This window comes from Mandrillus leucophaeus, unplaced genomic scaffold, assembly GCF_000951045.1.
Source record: "Mandrillus leucophaeus isolate KB7577 unplaced genomic scaffold, Mleu.le_1.0 Scaffold235, whole genome shotgun sequence".
NCBI lineage: Eukaryota > Metazoa > Chordata > Mammalia > Primates > Cercopithecidae > Mandrillus > Mandrillus leucophaeus.
Window position 1 is genome coordinate 393,313 of NW_012102421.1, and position 19,262 is coordinate 412,574.

At 37.4% G+C, this 19,262-nt stretch overlaps 1 protein-coding gene across 3 annotated transcripts in view; it reads left to right on the top strand.

Annotated features, from left to right (window-relative positions):
- CCBL2 (cysteine conjugate-beta lyase 2) overlaps positions 1-19,262 on the top strand; it is a 63,470-nt gene that overhangs the window by 31,971 nt on the left and 12,237 nt on the right. For all 3 annotated transcript variants that reach the window (XM_011982073.1, XM_011982075.1, XM_011982074.1), the window contains 7 exons: positions 2,601-2,750; positions 5,480-5,566; positions 6,118-6,243; positions 6,339-6,459; positions 12,408-12,484; positions 14,647-14,736; positions 18,611-18,797. In XM_011982073.1, coding sequence (XP_011837463.1) covers positions 2,601-2,750; positions 5,480-5,566; positions 6,118-6,243; positions 6,339-6,459; positions 12,408-12,484; positions 14,647-14,736; positions 18,611-18,797 — 838 coding nt within the window. The remainder of the gene's footprint in view (positions 1-2,600; positions 2,751-5,479; positions 5,567-6,117; positions 6,244-6,338; positions 6,460-12,407; positions 12,485-14,646; positions 14,737-18,610; positions 18,798-19,262) is intronic.

Below are 19,262 nucleotides of genomic sequence, written 5' to 3' on the forward strand. Positions count from 1 at the left end.
AAAAAAAAAAAAAAAAAAAATGAATTTGTAATTAAAGTCTTCCTGCAAATAAACTGCAATACCTAGATGGCTTATTAGTGAATTCTATCAAGCATTTAAGGAAGAACTATTAAGTTGGTTCAAAAGTAATTACGGTTTTTCCATTAATTTTAATGACAAAAACACAATTACTTTTGCACCAACCTAATAATACCAATTCTGCACATTCAGAAAATGGAGCAGGATGGAAAACTTTTACTTATTGATCAACAATTTTTGTAATTTGAAAAATAAAGAAATGCCTAATGGTTCTGTCTGACCTTTTAATCAGGGGTTTTGTATCAGGGTAATGCTGGTCTCATAAAATTAGTTTCAGCATTACCCTGATACAAAAACTGATTTAAAAAATGCCAGAGAAAGAAAGAAAGAAAACTCCAGTTCAATATCTCTCATGAACATAGAAACCAAAATTGTGAAATTTTAGTAAATCAAATCCAGATGTGTGCATGCATGTGTGTGTGTGCCCCTGTGTATAAAGATATAAAAAGTAATACATCCTGACCAAGTAAGGTTTACCATAGGAATACAGGGTTAGTTTTAATATCCAAAAATTAATCATTGCAATTATGCTATATTATCAGAAAAAAAAGATCATCTTACGTAGTATATATAGAAAACACATCTGACAAAATTCAACTCTCATTTATAATAAAAGTTTTCAGCCAATTAGGAATAGAATGGAGCTTTCTCACTCTCATCAAAGGAATCTATGAGAAACCTACAGATTACACCTGTAATGCACATAATGTAGTCAGATTGAAAAGACAGCAAAGATGTCCACTCTGACCACTGTTATTCATCAGTGTACTGGAGCCCTGTGAGATATAAAGATACATAGATTAGAAAGAAGAAAAATGTAAACTCGTTTTCAGAAAACATGACTGTGTACATAGAATATCCTAAGGAATTCTAAAAGAGAAAAAAAAAGCCTACTATAACTAATAAATGAATTGAGCAAGGTCACAGGACACAAAGCCAATACACAAAAATCAGTTGTATTTCTATGTATTAAAATGAACAATTAGAAAGTAAAATTTTTTAAATACTATTTATAGTAGTATCCCAAAACACAAAACATTTAAGAATAAATTTTTAAAAATATATCCAAGATCTGTACAATGAAATCTATAAAACATTACTTAGAGAAATTAAGCAATACCTAAATAAATTGGGAATGATGTTCATGGATTGAGAGACTAAATATTGTCTGTCAGTTTTCTCAAATTGGTCTATAGCGGGGTTTTGCAATCTATGGCCTATGGGTCCAATCTGTCAGATTTTGTAAATAAAGTTTTATTAGAACACAACCATACCCACTTATTTATTAATACGTATATTCTAGTTTTTGTAAATACATAGGTATGTACATGTCTATGTGTTTTTATATTGGTATTAGCACTGACAGTGGTGTTGCGCTATCAACAGGCTATGGACATCGGTCACCTCAGGGGGATGGGAATGAAATAATATTGAGGAGGGATTGTAATTTTTTACACATCTTTGCCTAGTTTTACTTATTACATGAAGCATAAATTATTTTTGTATTTAAATTTTTAATTTTAAAAGCACAAACATTTATCATTCTAAGAAATGTGTATAGTGTTTACAGTTGCTTTTCAGATCTCCTTTTGCTAGAATTCGTTAGACCTGCTATTAAAGTAAAATTCAAAGGGACTCAGTTTATTGCTCCAGAGCCCAAAGTGCTTTCAAACAAAGGCACATGACCTGCATTTGCATTCTTACTCTCAGGGGATAGAAAATCAGGATGGTACTTCAAAAGCAAAATGAGGAGGTAAATGCTGGACGGAAAACAACAAGAAATATTGACTTAAATACCAAATAAAACAAGGAGAGGGAAAGGGAAAGGAAGAAAGAAAAGGAAGGAAGGGGAGAGAACCTAGAAGAGAACTTAGGGAAGGCTAATCCAGGAGTCTTCAGATCCCCTACTTGCCTCAGACTATACCTTCATAATCCCTTCACTTCACCTATGAAAGTAGTTACCTTGGATAACCACTGCTCTCTTGACTATCAATGTGAGTAGCGTCTCACTTCCTTCTAACATTTGCTATCACATCAACACTAGTGTTCGTGTCTTTGGTGAATTTGTTTTTGTTCTCTCTCCCTAGTCCATTGGTTGGTATAATCATCTCTCCATCAATCAGGAAGAGCCAAGGAGGGGGTGTACAGTTAACGTGGGGTTTTTTAACTTATTTTAACTGGGAAACAAATCCAACTCTTTTCAATATGATTTAATTACTGTCAAAAAATATGAAAGGTTCATTTTTATTCAAAGCAAATACTTTGAAATTATATAATCCCAAATCCTTTATTTAGTAAGAAGTTTTAATCATTAGCAAGCCTTCATGACCAATAGTGTGGGAATCCTCTAAATGCAGTAAATTTTTAAAAATTCATTGCCATTAAAAAATATAAATTTTCTTTGGGTAATTATAAACATCAAATCCAAATTTTAAAAATTCTTACATTTTAGAGCCATATTACCTCAAACAATAGGTCCCATATTTAAATTCAAGGTTTTGTTCTTATTTTTAATCCAATAGGGCCATCCATCACTTGTGAAAGCTCTGTCCTACCTGTATGAAAAGCTTTATCAAAAGCAAATCGATTCAAATAAAGAAATCCTTGTGACAGTAGGAGCATATGGATCTCTTTTTAACACCGTTCAAGCATTAATTGATGAGGGAGATGAAGTAAGTATGTTAACATTATCATAATACCTATGTTGAATCAATTATCATTTGTCCCACCTTTGAATCTTTTGTTTATATTATGCTGTTTTCTCTTTTTATTTTTAATTATGTTTTAAGTATAATGCATGTACAATAAAGTTCACAAATCTTAAATGTACAGCTGGATAAATTACTGTGTAAATTTCTGTGTAACTACAACCAGATAAAGATAATACATTTCCAGTACCCAGAAAGCTCCTTTGTTCCTCTTCATAGTCTATATTCTCCCAGAGGTAACTACTCTTCTGTCTTCTATAACCATAGACTTGTTTTGACTGCTCTTTTACTTGATAGGAATAGAATTATACAATGTATATATACTCTTGGGTCTAGATTCATTCATTTATTTTTGTGTCTGTCAGATTCATCCATTTTCTTGCATATAGTTTATTCTTATTTTTATAGCCTATTTAAATAAGGGCAGATGGAAGGGACTAACACTGCTGGGGAAAAAGAATCTTTTGTTTTCATTGCTAAAATAACCTTTAATCTTAACTTGGTCTACAAGTTTTTGATTAATGTCTTTGTGTGCCCAGTAATTGTATAAGCCATCTCATATGAAGATTTTTTTTTTTCTTTTTTTTTTGGAGACAGAGTCCCACTTTGTTGCCCAGGCTGGAGTACAGTGGTGCAATCTTGGCTCACTGCAACCTCCACCTCACGGGTTCAAGTGATTCTCCTGCCCCAGCCTACTGAGTAGCTGAGATTACAGGCGTCCGCCACCAAGCCCAGCTAATTTTTGTATATTTAGGAGAGATGGGATTTTGCCATGTTGGCCAGACTGGTCTCGAACTCCTGACCTCAGGTGATCCATCTGCCTCAGCCTCCCAAAGTGCTGGGATTACAAGCGTAAGCCACCACACCTGGCTGAGGATGTATTAATATGACAGGAAGGTAAAATGATTTTGCTATTTAGTACTGTGATGTATAACCAACTTTTGGCACCTACCTCAGTCATCTCTACCCATATTTCCCATTATCATTCCAATACCCTTGCTTTAATACTTTTTGCCTCTTTCATTTATTCACAAAATACAGAGGATCCAATATATGCTAAGCACTGTGAGATAGAAGATTTTTTTAAAGATAGATTCTGTGCAGAAGGAATTCTCTGACTCATAGAGAACACAGACTTGCAAATGGATTAAGAGGAACATTGTGTGTTAGCCAGTAGTGGAGAATGTATAACTTACAGTAGTGACAAAAGGAAGAGGCAATCACATCAGCTAAGTCTGGAAAGCTCCAGAGAGATATTACTTACACTGGGACTGAAGAACGAGTATTTATCCTGATCTATATTGTTAAGTTTCTTTGAACTCTCATAGCCCTTTATCATACCACTTTTATGAAAGATGCTGCTATCTGCTTTGTGTTTTGTTATTCTTTTGCAACTTTGATTCCCTCCACTGTGCCAGACAAGATGTTTAAGGAAACATGTTAAGGAAGTTCACAGTTTCATATACATAATCTCCTTTAATCCTCTAACGTAGTTTTGTCTCATACTTCAATGTTGTTAATCCTTTGTTGCTTCTTTCTCTGCACTATGTTGGGAGTATTGTAAGGCTTAGCCCTTAGCCTTCTTTCCTCTATTCTTTCTTCCTTCATCAACTTATCTAGTATTTTGAAACCACATACATGTCACTTACTATAATACTGACCTATTTATTGTTTCTTTATCACATTTATTACTATCTGAAATTATCTAATGTCCTTATTTGTTTCTCTGTTCATTGTAAGCCTCTCTCAGTAGGATGTAAGTTCTAGGAGAACTTTATAGCTTTATTGCCAGCACCTAAAATAGTGAGGACTCAATAAATACTCTCAAAAAAAAAAAAAAGAGAGAGAGAGAGAGAGGAATTGTTCACATCATAAAAGTGAAGAAATCAAGGTGAAGAGTAGCAGGTATATTCCTCCCACTCCACTGCCCTGCCTCTCCAATTTATTTTCCTTTATTGTGCTCTCACTTTGTATTGAGTTATATATTTCCCACTAGAGTCACAAAGATAGGTTGTTTTAGTCCCTGAGAACTTCACAGATGAGGCTGGGTGTGGTGGCTCAGGCCTGTTATCCCAGCAGTTTGAGAGGCCCAGGCAAGCAGATCACCTGAGGTCAGGAGTTCAAGACCAGCCTGGGCAATGGCGAAACCCTGTCTCTACTAAAAATGCAAAAATTGACCATGCTTTTGAGAAGAGAGAAACATTTCTACTCTCAAGATGATGCTTTTAAGTTAGCACTTTATACCAGGGAACATTACAGTGTTCTCTTTCCACATAGCCTGCTGTCTGTCACTGCTTATACATCACTTACATTCTAGATTTTATTTTCTAATTTGAAATATGAAGAAATGCTTAATCGTTTTGGCTGGAATATCCCTTTGAGAATGTGATAGTCCCATTCTCCAGGTAAATCTACCTCTGCATATATGAAATTTTATATGCAATTTCAAATACTCCCACTGCATGCTTATTTATAGATCTCCCTAAGATACCAAGGAGTCCAATTAAGACTACCTGGACAAGTTTGTCTCCGAGGTCTCTTCCCCTCAGATGTTAGCTCCACAAGGGCAAAGCCTGCCTTTTTCACTGCTGTATCCCAACACATAGTACAGTGCCTAGTCCATAGTAGGTACACAGTATTATTAACATGAATAAATGATTGATAGGTTGTGATCTTATTTGCTTTTATTGCAGGTCATACTAATAGTGCCTTTCTATGACTGCTATGAGCCCATGGTGAGAATGGCTGGAGCAACACCTGTTTTTATTCCCCTGAGATCTGTAAGTTTGCCAGTAGGGTTCATATGGCAAAGTTTCAAGACTTAAGAAGTCTTGAAAATACCAATTACTTTGTTATGATAAAGTTTCTACTTTGATTGCATTTGGAGATTTCCTGTATGTCTCTGTTTGTCTAGTTGTCTTTTTAAAATATTTTCAACATAAGTAATACACTAAGGTGAGTCACAAAATCATCAGCTAACCTTACAATATCAGACATGTTAACCATAGTTGTAGCTAGTTCCTGTGAAGGAATAGTAACAGCAGTTAATGTTGACAGGGCTTATTTTTCCATTTAACAGGAGTGAGCATAAGACTTAAGTCTTCTTGGGCTCTTAAGCAGAACTACAGCCTAGTTATTTCTGTTTATCTTCTTTGTTAGTCTTTTTCTACTTTTTTTTCTGTTCCTACTCCAGGGAAGCATTTGTTGGTAATTTATTCAGTTTCCTTTGCCATGTCTTTCTTTGATGTTTTTTTCTTATTATATTATTTGTTTGTAAGACAGTAAACATGACTTAATTGAATCAAATTATATCTTCATTCTTCATGCTTAGAAACCTGTTGATGGAAAAAGATGGTCTAGTTCTGACTGGACATTAGATCCTCAAGAACTGGAAAGTAAATTTAATTCCAAAACCAAAGCTATTATACTAAATACTCCACATAACCCACTTGGCAAGGTAAGCAAGTCTCTTATCTCCTTACACAGTCTTCTGACCTATCATTTTCTCACATGTTGAATAATTGGCTGTGCTCTTTCCTTTATTATGTGTAGGTGTATAACAAAGAGGAACTGCAAGTAATTGCTGACCTTTGCATCAAATATGACACACTCTGCATCAGCGATGAGGTTTATGAATGGCTTGTATATTCTGGAAATAAGCACTTAAAAATAGGTACCGACTATAATATAGAGTCACAAATCTAAATGTGTTAGGGCACATATGGTAGAACTGATTGGAAAGTATCCCAGACCAAATCTAAAATAGTCTTTGTAATGGGTATCTGTCTGTATGAACACTTAAAAATAGTATTTAAATGAGCAATACTTTAGTGAATTGATGAATAGTTCAAAGGACAAAGAATAAGAGATTTTGGATCATACTATAAAGCTATGATACCAGAGAAGTAGTTCTTTTGCCCATATCCCCGGCTTCTTAGCAGAAATCCAGCAATTACTTGGTACATAAGACACAGGGAGCTTTCTTGTGCCTGAAGAGGTTCTAGACGGTCTGTGCTCAACAACTTAACAAATTGCCAAATCAACAGAAAGAAATTACAGGGGTAGTCAGGTATGCTGCTTGGCCCTTGCTTGAGATTCAGCTATTGCTACTGGGCTATCTCATGAATGCTGTAGTGTCTGCTGCAGTAGTCCAAACCATGTGAACTATAGGATTACAAACTGGGCTGCAACTTTTGGGTCTTCGAACCTCCCTTTCCTTTGCCTGGAAACACTTTTCCTCCAAATATCCACCTGGCTGCAAATATCCTTTGCCTCCTTCAGGCCTTTGTCCAATGTCAGTTTTCATGACCATCACATTGAAAATAGATACACCTCTCCCTCCAGCATTTGCTTTGTCCTTTTTCTATTTTGTTTTGTTTTTCCCTCTATAGTAAATATAAGAATCTATATATTTTACTTCTAAACCACAGTGATGGAGGGGTTTTGTTTATTTTAGTCTCTTCTGCATCCCCATTTTCCATAGAATCTTGTACACGGTAGAGAATTAGAAAGAAATTGTTGAATAAATGAAGACGAAAGATGAAAAGATTAAGGGAAGGATGACTAAAAAATGTAGCAGAAATAGATATATTTTAAAATTTAGACCAGGTACAGTGGTTCACGCCTATAATCCCAGCACTTTGAGAGGCTAAAGTGGGTGGATTGCTAGAGTCCAGGAGTTCAAAACTGGCCTGGGCAACATGGAGAAACTCCATCTCTACACAGAAATTCAAAAAATCAGCCAGGTGTGGTAGTCTGTGCCTGTAGTCGCAGCTACTTGGGAGGCTGGGGTGGGAGGATCCCTTGAGCCCGGGTACCACTGGCTCACTGCAACCTCCATCTCCTGGGCTCAAGCAATCCTCCCAGCTCAGCCTCCCAAGTAACTGGGACTAAAGGCACAGACCACCACACCCGGCTAATTTTTTTTTAAGAAAAATAAAAATAAGAAATGTAATGTGCTAATATATTAAATTGTTGCATTGTTACATGTGCCATAATTACTCCTATAGTATATTACAAGTTGCTATAGATGTGGGAAGAGAAAGCAACTGTTTGAGGGGAATAAAAAAGGAGTGGCCAAAAGATAGAGAATTAGCTAAACAGAGAAATAGAAACTAAATTCCTAAAACATAAACTAGCATGTACTTAGACAAGGAGGTGTAAAAGATCAAGATACACTTAAGAAAGGTAAATGATTATTGAAATTTTAAACACAAAGAAGAAGAAAGGTAAATAAGTTTTGTGGGTTTTTTTGTTTGTTTGTTTTTGAGACAGAGTCTTGCTCTGTCACCCAGGATGGAGTGCAGTGGCGCGATCTCGGCTCACTGCAACCTCTGCCTCCTGGGTTCCAATGATTCTCCTGCCTCGGGCTCCCGAATAGTTGGGATTACAGGCATGCGCCACCATGCCTGGCTAATTTTTTTACTTTTAGTAGAGACGGGGTTTCACCATGTTGGCCTGTTGGCCAAGCTGGTCTCAAACTTCTAACCTCATGATCCACCCGCCTCAGCCTCCCAAAGTGCTAGAATTACAGGCATGAGCCACCGTGCCCGGCCTTATTTTTTATTTTTATTTTTTAGGAGACAGGGTCTTGCTGTGTCACCCAGGCTGGAGTGCAGTGGCGCAGAGCTCACTGTAATCTCAAACTTTTGGGTTCAAGCAATCCTTTCACCTCAGCCTCCCAAGTAGCTTTGACTACAAGTCTGCACCCCCTTATCTGGCTAATTTTTTTTTAATTTTTGTAGAGATAGCATCTCACTGTGTTGCTCGTACTGTTCTCAATCTCCTAGACTCAAGCAATCCTCCTGCCCTGGCCTCCCAAAGGGCTGTGATTACAGGCATAAGCCATAGAACCCAGCCTCAGTTTGATTTATGAGGGTGTATTGTAGTAACTGGCATAGATCAGGGTGGAAAAGTAGGGTGATTCTAAAGGACTTTGAATATGAGATAAAGAGTATAAACTTTGTTGAGGAGGTCAGGGTTCTGAAACTTACTTTAGTGGTAGATCACCATGAGATCACAGTGTTCTACATCATGAAATAGTGATATTGTGAATTCCATCCTGAAAGTAATAGCAATTTTCCCAACAGAAATTCAACAATTAGAATCCAATATAAAAATCACAATTCTGTTCATACTTGTCCACAACAAAAAGCTATTGAAATAAACACATTTGAGTTTTTCTGATTTTTCCATTAATATGCATTTACTAAATGCTCATCTGTTTCACTATTAGAGCATCCACTATCAGATAAGTGGTAGTATTTGCTATAAGGCTTAAGAAAATTGTGTGGAAGAAAACTTAACATTGATTTTTTAAAATTTTGCACATTAATTTGATTACCAGAGTGCCAGTGACCTTACTTTGAGAACTATTGCAAAAGGTGTAACAAAACAGGAGAATTGGTTCCATGACTAGATTTTTTTTTACAAAGATGAGAGCCAGTCACAGAGGAGGGTCTTAAGCAAATCAGATAACCTAGCAGTGGAGATGGTACATGGGGGCTATTTAGAAATTATAGAGTGTAGCATTTGAAGGTGGAAAGAAAGCAAGCATGATACTAAGATCTCTAGCCTGAACTACTCAGCAGTGATAAGGCCTTTAACCAGAGTAAATATGGAGAGGAGCAGATTTGTAGGGAAGGGCTGAGCAAAGGGAATTCCTTCTCATGCTTTAAACTTGCTGAGTTTGGGTGTCTATGGGACATAGAAGAATAGATATCTGGGGACAAGTGGAATTATACGCCTGATCGTCAGAATCAAATTATAATGGAATGTATTTTTGGCAGTCATCAAAATGTTGGTGGTTGCTGGACACATGGAAGAGAATGAATTTTCTCAAGGGGAATATATAAACAGAGATGGCAGCCAGAGATTTGCAGGATGTGGCACCTTACTACACCAAAATGTTATCATGTGTTAAATTGCATCAGAGTCCACCATCGCCCATCCTGTTGGTGACCTTGTCTCAAGTCATTTGAACTGTTTCCCAGTGGAAAATCAGATTAATATGAACAATTACTTTCTTGTTGTAATTAACTCAGTGTAGCAATATTCATCCCAAAAGATCACTTTAGATCATCTTGAAATTTATTATTTAGATCTACTCATTTTAAGCCCTTCAGGGTAAAGCGTAACTAATAACATTATTTACTAAAGATATGAAAGATGTATATTTTGAACTTAGATTTTTTTTAGTTGTAACAGCCCATAAAGTTTAAATAAGACCAAAAAATGGATACACTATTTCATTATTTAGAAAGTGCAATTTGTTTGCATTAAAAATGAGGTATTCTATCACATACAATAGTCTTTGTTACATTAAAGATGCAAAATGGCTACAAAACAGCTATTACATCAATTTGCAAAGTGCACCAGTAGTCCTTTGCAAAGTGCACCAGTAGTCCTTTAATATATGATGTATCCTTTACTTTAAAGGAAGTGATAATCTGCATTATACATAGTTTGGATTTTCTCGGGTCAAATAGAAAAGTGGGGCATGTGTCATAGCATTCTTTTGGAGTATTTTGGAAGACCAGAAATGTCTCAAAACTAGAAGGGATATAATTATTTATATCATATTTTAAAATATTCCTTCTTCAAGTGGACATTCTAACTATTTTTCTCATTTATCTTTTTGGGTTTTGTTATATTCCACAGAGAATAAAATTATAACTTTTCTGATTTATATACTTTTCCTACTGTTTCAAATTTAGCAGGTATTTCAGGGTAGACTGAAATTACTTACACGTTGTTTTGGAAATTCCTGTAGCTGCCTTACATTTTAGTAGGCACTTTACTTGCTTAAGAGCAGATTATTTCAGAAAGCAGAAGCTTAGATTCCCAGAGATGTGCATTTATTTTCCCTTTGTGTGTACCAACACTCTAAGAACAATACAAGATCCCCCACTTGTGCTTCTGAAAAACAAGTGGAAAAACTTGTGGGTTGCATGGAAAGAACTTCAAAACTAAATTACTTGAGGAATCCAAAAAGCAGTATTGTGGGTGGCATTGGCAGAAGAGTGACAGAATGGTAATTTACCAGTTATTACCAATGTCTAGCAAAATTTACAAACTCTTGCATTTTAGACCTCCAGACCTTTGTTACCTGCATTCTCTTAGCCCAGAATATCTTCATTCCCTTTCTCTGCCTGGCTATGGCCTATGTGGTCTTCTATGTCTCAGCTTAAGAATTACTGGCTGCAGAAAGCCACCCTCAACACCCTCTTCTATCCTTGCATCACCCTCCATGCCTCCTGCTGTTACAGCATTTATCACATTGTATTACAATTGTCATTGTATGTGTCTCATGTCCCACTAGACATTAAATTTTTTGAAGAATTGCATCTTATTCATTTTGTTTCCTCTAGACCTTAGTCCCTAGCACCTGGTGGTTGCTAATGAATATTTGATGTATGAATGAATCAATGTCTTTATTAAAGATGTTAATGAACTTGAAAACCATTATACAGCCAATTCGCATTATTCTTGAGTTCTGTATTTGCAAATTTGCCTACTCCCTAAAATATATGTGTAACAAAATCAATACAGCACTTCATTTGAAGAGAAGGGGAAATTTGAGTCACCCTACACACATTCCCAGTCGAGGTCAAACAAGGCAACACTCTGGTTCTGTTTCAATTCACACTATAAGCAATTGTTCTCTGTACAGTGATTTTGCTGTTTAAAATGGCCCCCAAGCCTAGTGCTGAAGTGCTGTCTAGTGTTCCTAAGTGCAAGAAGGTTGTGATGTTCCTTATGGAGAAAATGTGTGTGTTTGATAAGTTTCGTTCAGGCACAATGGCCACGAGGATATTAAAGAGTGATAGCTAAAAGGTACAGGGCTTCTTCTGGGATGAAAAAAGTGTTCTGAAATTGGTTATGGTGATAGTTGCACAGGTCTATAGATATACTAAAAAAATCACTGAATGGCATACCTTAAATTGGTGAATTTATGGGATTTATATCCCAATAAAGCTGTTAGCAAAACACACACACATACACACACACACATGCACACATGATTACTGGGTCCCACCCCCAGAGTTTCTGATTCAGTAGGTCTGGGATGAGGCCCAGTGATTTGCCTTTCTTACAAGTTATCCAGTGATGCTGATATTGCTAGTGTGAGAACACATTTTAAGAGCCATTGCTCTAGGAAGCCTGGAGAAATACACTCAGAAAATAGGCAAAATAAAGGGGCCTAAACAATAATCAGGATCACAACCTAAGCCCTGCCACTGGACTATTATACTGAACCTGCAACCATTGCTAACACTGAACACTGAATGCTACAGCTCCTGTGACAGCTGCCACTTAAGGCAGTCTGGAACACTGCCTGCTGGTACTCCTGACACTCCTGCCCCAGAACTAATTTAAAAATTTTTAAATCTATTTATATATTATTTTGGTGCAACATTACAGTGTTGTAACCTTTTCATCTGAGTTTTACATTAAAGTTACATTATCTAAAAAAAAAAAAAAACTAGAAATAACTATACTGGCTAAACTATAATACACTTATTTTCATTGAATTTATGTATCTTTGTTATGTTTTAAGATTATACTAAATGTAGATTAATTGGAAAACAATTATTTAACCTTTTTTCCTCCTCTGTTTAGCTACTTTTCCAGGTATGTGGGAGAGAACAATAACAATAGGAAGTGCTGGAAAGACTTTCAGTGTAACTGGCTGGAAGGTAAGATGAGTAAGAATTTAATTGCTTAAAAATAGGCCTGTATATTATTTATTTTTTTGTAGAGTGTTTTGTGTTTTAAATGCTGGCCAGGCATGGTGGCTCATGCCTATAATCCCAGCACTCTGCGAGGCTAAGGCAGGAGGATCACTTAAGGCCAGGAGTTCAAGGCCAAACTTGGCTACATGGTGAGACCCTGTCCCCATGGCAGGGTGGTGCATGCCTGCAGTCCCAGCAACTTGGGAGGATGATATGGGAGGATCACTTGAGCTCAGGAACTTGAGGCTGCAGTGAGCTGCACTCCGGCCACTGGGAGACAGAACAAGACCATCTTTAAAAAAATAATGAAATAAATAAGTAAACAGATAAATGAATAATTGCATACATATTCAGTTTATATAGATTTTTATACCTGGTGATCTTTGCTTATCTCTTGACTTATTTTGCTTTCATGTTGAGTTTTATCCTTTTTGAGACCTAATTATTTCTTTTTTTTTTTTTTTTTTTTTTTTTTTGAGACGGAGTTTCGCTCTGTCGCCCAGGCTGGAGTGCAGTGGCCGGATCTCAGCTCACTGCAAGCTCCGCCTCCCGGGTTTTTACGCCATTCTCCTGCCTCAGCCTCCCGAGTAGCCGGGACTACAGGCGCCCGCCACCTCGCCCGGCTAGTTTTTCGTATTTTTTAGTAGAGACGGGGTTTCACCGTGTTAGCCAGGATGGTCTCGAACTCCTGACCTCGTGATCCGCCCGTCTCGGCCTCCCAAAGTGCTGGGATTACCGGCTTGAGCCACCGCGCCCGGCCAGAGACCTAATTATTTCTTTAAAGGTAAGAAAAATTAGGTCATTTTCCCTTTTATAAGTGATCAACTAATGACACCTTTTTCTTTGCAAAAAAGTGTTCAGATTCCTGCATATTAATATAAAAGAAGAAAAAATAACAGTAGCTAATATTTTGGCAGGTTCTAAATGTTTTACATATACTAATTTCTTTCATTCTCATAACCGCACTATAAGGTGGGTATGGTTAGTATCCTCATTTTACAGATGACAAAGCTAAAGCACAGAGAAGTTAAATGACTTGCCTAAGATTACCCCGCTAATAAATTCAAGCCAGTACAGGAAGTCTAGCTCCGGAATTCATGCACTTAACCACTGTATTATTTATTACAATAATTTATCCAGTTAAAACCCAATTTTCTTCCAGCCTCATCTCTCCTGAACATGAGTAAAAAGCAGGGAGCATTGACCAGGCATGGTGCACACGCCTGTAATCCTACCACTTTGGGAGGCCGAGGCGGGTAGATCACCTGAGGTCAGGAGTTCTCGATCAGCCTAACATGGTGAAACCCCATCTCTACTAAATGCAAAAAAATTAGCTGGGCATGGTGGTGCATGCCTGTAATCCCAGCTACTTGGGAGGCTGAGACAGGAGAATCGCCTGTAGCTAGGAGGCGGAGGTTGAGTGAGCCAAGATCCAGCCATTGCACTCCAGTCTGGGCAACAAGAGCAAAACTCTGTATCAAAAAAAAAAAAAAAAGAAAAAGGGAGCATCAAAAATTAGGCCTGCAGAATCAAGTCTATATGTTTTAATTATGAGTACCTTAGGCCCTCATTCAGAGTTACTTTAATCTGTAATTTGAACAAGCTTTGTTACCAGTTTTTAATCTTCCAGAATATGACTCCATTTGGAAGCTGTTCCTTGAAAAGAACACCATCAAAATGATTCTAAGTATTAATACTGTACTACTTTCATAGTGTAAACTTTTTTTTTTTGAGATGGAGTCTCACTCTGTCGCCCAGGCTGGAGTGCAAGTGGTGTGATCTCAGCTCACTGCAACCTCTGCCTCCTGGATTGAAGTGATTCTCCTGCCTCAGCTTCCCAAGTAGCTGGGATTACAGGTGCCCACCATCACGCCCAGCTAATTGTTTTGTATTTTTAGTAGAGACAGCATTTCACCATGTTGACCAGGCTGGTCTTCAACTCCTAACCTCAAGTGATCCACCCACCTCAGCTTCCCAAAGTGCTGGAATTACAGGTGTGAGTCACCATACCCAGCCAACATTTTAGGATTGTATATATTTAACAATTGCACTAAGTTTAAACTGCTGTCTCAGATTTGTTATATACAATTAGATTTTCTGATATGTTTTATCTTCTCCTTTCCCAGCTTGGCTGGTCCATTGGTCCGAATCATTTGATAAAACATTTACAGACAGTTCAACAAAACACAATTTATACTTGCGCAACTCCTTTACAGGTAAGTGTTATAGTAATTCAGGGTAGAAGGATGGTCTTTTGGTGAAGGTATTACTTTTATATTGCATATTTGAATTGACTTAGTTCTCTTTCTATCCTTCTGTTGCAGGGCCTTCTAATATAATTTGGCATTTGGGGAGCAGATACATATTCACTGTTATCAAGGATGGTTTGAGTGTTTTTTTAAACACAAGTTTAGCTATGTTAAACATTGCTGGCAGGAATCTAAAGTGCTACAACTCTGTGAAGGACAATGGCAACACCAAGCAAAATTACACATGTGTTTGCCATATGAAAGCAATCCATCTTCTAAGAATTTACCCTAAAGTTGTGCTTTAGTCCATTCTTGCACTTAGGTAAAGAAATACCCAAGACTTAGTAATTTATAAAGAAAAGAGGTTTACTTGGCTCCCGGTTCTACAGGCTGTACAGAAAGCATAGTGGCTTCTGCTTCTGGAGAGGCCTCAGAAAACTTACAATAATGGTGGAAAGCAAAGAGGAAGTAGGCATGTCTTACATGGCTGGAGCAGGAGGGAGAGAAGTGGGGAGGTACAACACACTTTTAAACAACCATATTTCCCAATAACTCACTATCATGAGAACAACATCAAGGGGATGGTGCTAAACCATTCATGAGAAACCACTCCCATGATCCAATCACCTCCCAACAGGCCCTACCTCCAATATTGAGGATTACAATTGGACAAGAGATTTAGATGAAGACACAGATCCAAACCATATCAAGCTATCTGCACATGTAAGAAGTTATGCACTTACCTGGCTATTCATTGCAGGTGATTGAGGATAATCCATAAGCATCTACAGACAATTGATTACATAAACCATGATCTATCCAAACATTGAAATGTTATATGACCATATTTAGTTTTCTATTGGTGCTGTAACAAATTACCACAAACTTAGTGACTTAAAATAACACAAATTTATTATCCTACAGTTCTTCAGCTCAGAAGTCCGAAATGGGTCTTAAAGAGCTAAAATCAAGGTGCTGGCATTGCTGTGTTCCTTCTGAAGGCTCTAGGAGAGACTCTGTTCCATGCCTTTTCCAGCTTCTAGAGGTTGCCTACATTCCTTGGCTCACAGTCACATCAGTCCATCCTCTGCTTCCGTCAACACATTTCCTGTGGCTTCAACCCTTCTGCCTCCCTTTTTCCCTTATAAGTACCTTTGAGATAACATTGGGCTCAATGCATAATCTACCCAGTTAATTAAGGATAATCTCCGTAATTTCAATCACATCTGCAAAGTTCCTTTCAGAATGCAACGTAACATATTTACAAGTTCTGGGTTTTAAGACCTAGATGTCGTTGGGACCCATTACTCTGTCTACTGACTACTGAAGAGAAAAGAAACAAGAAAGAAGATGGGAAAATACTATAATTACTGTACTGAGATAAAAAAGATTTCCAGAATACATCATAAAGTAAAAAAGAAAAACTATTTAAATATTATTTAATATTTAATATTTTTATATATTTATTATGGAAATAGGGATTTAGTTACCATCATTCTATGGATAATCAAAATGCTGAAAAAAATAGTATTTTTCTAGAAGGCAGTTAAAAAGGCAAAAGAACCAGGCACAATGGCTCACGCTTATAATCCCAACATTTTGGGAGGCCAAGGCGGGCAGGTCACCTGAGGTCAGGAGTTCGAGACCAGCCTGGCCAACATGGCAAAACCCCATCTCTACTAAAAGTACAAAAATTAGCTGGGCATGGTAGTGAGCACCTGTAATCCCAGCTACTCAGGAGGCCAAGGCAGAATTGCTTGAATCCAGGAGACAGAGGTTGCAGTGAGCTGAGATCGTGCCACTGCACTCCAGTCCAGACAACAAGAGCAAGACTTCGTCTCAAAAAAAAAAAAAAAAAAAAAAAAAAAGATGTTGATAGATATGAAGAAGAAAGATAAAACAGGGAAGAGGAAGGATATAAAGTTCCAGGTGGGAGATATACAGTGTTAAACAAGGTAATCTTTGAAAGCCTCCCTGAAAAGATAACATTTGAACAACTAACTGAAGGAGATTAAGCAGCCACATAGTTGCCTAGAGAAGAACCCCTCTGTACAGAGAAAACAGCAAGTGAAAAGGCCCAGTGGTAGACAGCCTGGCTGGCATGTTAATATCAGAGAACAGCACAGAGACTGGAATGGAATGATCGAGAGAGAAGAGTAGGAAAAGCTAAGACCAGAGAGGTAGCTGGAAGTCCAATGGAGCTGGGCCGTGCACGTCACTGTAAGGACTGAGTGAGATAGGAAGTCACCAGAGAGTTTTGAGCTCAGGAGTGACTTGGTCTGGCTTGTGTTAGCAAATGGACTCTGACTGCCTCATTGAGTGAGAAAGCTGTTACAGTGATCCAAGAGAGAAATGCCAGTGCATTGAACCAAGATGGGGATGGTAGAAGCAGTAAAAAGTAATTGGACTCTGAATATATTTTGAAAGTAGAGCCCACATTATTTGTCAATAGGTTACATATGGGGTATGAGAAAAAGAAAGGAGTCCAGGATAATGCTGTAGTTAGGATGGATGTTTTTGTCTCCTTATACTTGGAATTTTCTGAGGCAGTATCTCCTATAGTAAATGAACAAGTTGCCAAGAGAAAAAAAAAAAGATATAGCTAAGAATGCAGAACATCTTTTTCTGAACCCTCTTACTCTCCATTTCAGCTAAGTGCTCTGTTTTGTCCTGGGACAACCGTGTTTGGTTCTCGGAAACCACAGATTTCTAGGCTAAGGCAATCAATCCTTGTTTTCCAAGATTTTGTAGTACTGGAAAATTATTACTAATTCTGTTTTACTGCATTCTTTTGGCATAAAATCTTCTCTGTGATCTTGCCCCCCTCTGTCTCCAGTCTCATCTCTTGCCACACAGTCTCTCTTACCTGCCTGATCCTTAGTGTCTTAATTGGTCTGAGCTGCAATAACAAAGTGCCATGAACTGGGTGGCTTATAAATGACAGAAATTTATTTCTCGCCATTCTGGAGGCAGCAAAGTCCAAGATAAGGTACCAGCAGATTTGGTGTCTGGTGGGGACGTGCTCCTTCATGGATGGTGTCTTTTGCTGTGTCCTTATGTGGTGGAAGGAGCAAGCTAACCCTCCTTTGTAAGGGCACTAATCCTGTTCCTGAGGGCTCTAGCCTTCTGCCCTCATCACCTCCTAAAGGCCCCACCTCCTAATACCATCACCTTGGGGTTTACGATTTTAATATATGAATATGAGAGTAGACACAAACATTCAGTCCACTGTACTTAACAACATTGGCTTTTTCCTTGGCCCAGTTTGCTGTCCTGGCTCTTGAAGAAAGGTAGAGGAATTACTGTAGATGTTCCAGAAACTCATTTCTAGTCCCTCTTACACTTTGACCACCTTCCTGGCATATGAATAATTCCAGCAAGGATTTCCACACCTATGGAGAATAAGAAAGGCACATTTCTCCTTTGCACAGTAGGTCAGCTTTCATTTCCACTCTGTCCCCAAATATAATGGTGAGCGGCTGACTACTCTCTGGTTGTTCTTCTGACTTAGATTTAGCAAGTCATTCTACAACTCACCTCAACAGAAAATATCTTAATGTCTTTTTGTTTCCAAGCAAGCCATCTTTATATAACAGCTCTTTTTCAATTTGAATTTTCAGGACTCATTCTCAGTTCTTTACATGAGATTTAATCATTTAGGTATAACTGATTCCTCCATTAACCTATAGAGTTTAATATAGGTTCACAGGAATTCAACTGTTATTTCCTGAGTGACTTCTTTGCCAATAATTTTACTCAGATCATCTTTATTATACCAATAAACTAAGCAATAAATAATATTACCATATTCCTTTTCATATTTTTTAATTCTGACAAACAGGAAGCCTTGGCTCAAGCTTTCTGGATTGACATCAAGCGCATGGATGACCCAGAATGTTACTTTAATTCTTTGCCAAAAGAGTTAGAAGTAAAAAGAGATCGGATGGTACATTTACTTGAAAGTGTTGGCCTAAAACCCATAGTTCCTGACGGAGGATACTTCATCATCGCTGATGTGTCTTTGCTAGGTTTGTAAAGGCTTTTATTATTTCAACTATACGGAAACTTATGTGTGAAATTATATCAGAACTATGGAGAAAAGATTGGTGTCAAAGCCACAGCAGCATTTTATCTGTGGAGAAGGATGGATTTTTGCAATGTCTACATTTTCTATAATTATCTTTACTTTTAGGTCTTTTATCTTAAATGTGACCATTGTTAAATGGTTATGGAGTCAGTGTTGTTCTAGTTAGTCTATTAAATGTAGGATTTGCTGTCACTCTCTTCTGGTGTGTAATTTTAAAACACAAGTGTGTGAAATAATATTATATACTCTGTTCATTTGAGTAAAATTGTAGTTTCCTTTTTACTTAACAAAATGTACTATTTCATTAGAAAAAAATCTAGAAATTTTAAAGCTATCAGGGAATATTTGCCATTTTAGAATGTACTGAAATAAAATAAATGGGAGGGTCTACTTTGTGTCATGTACT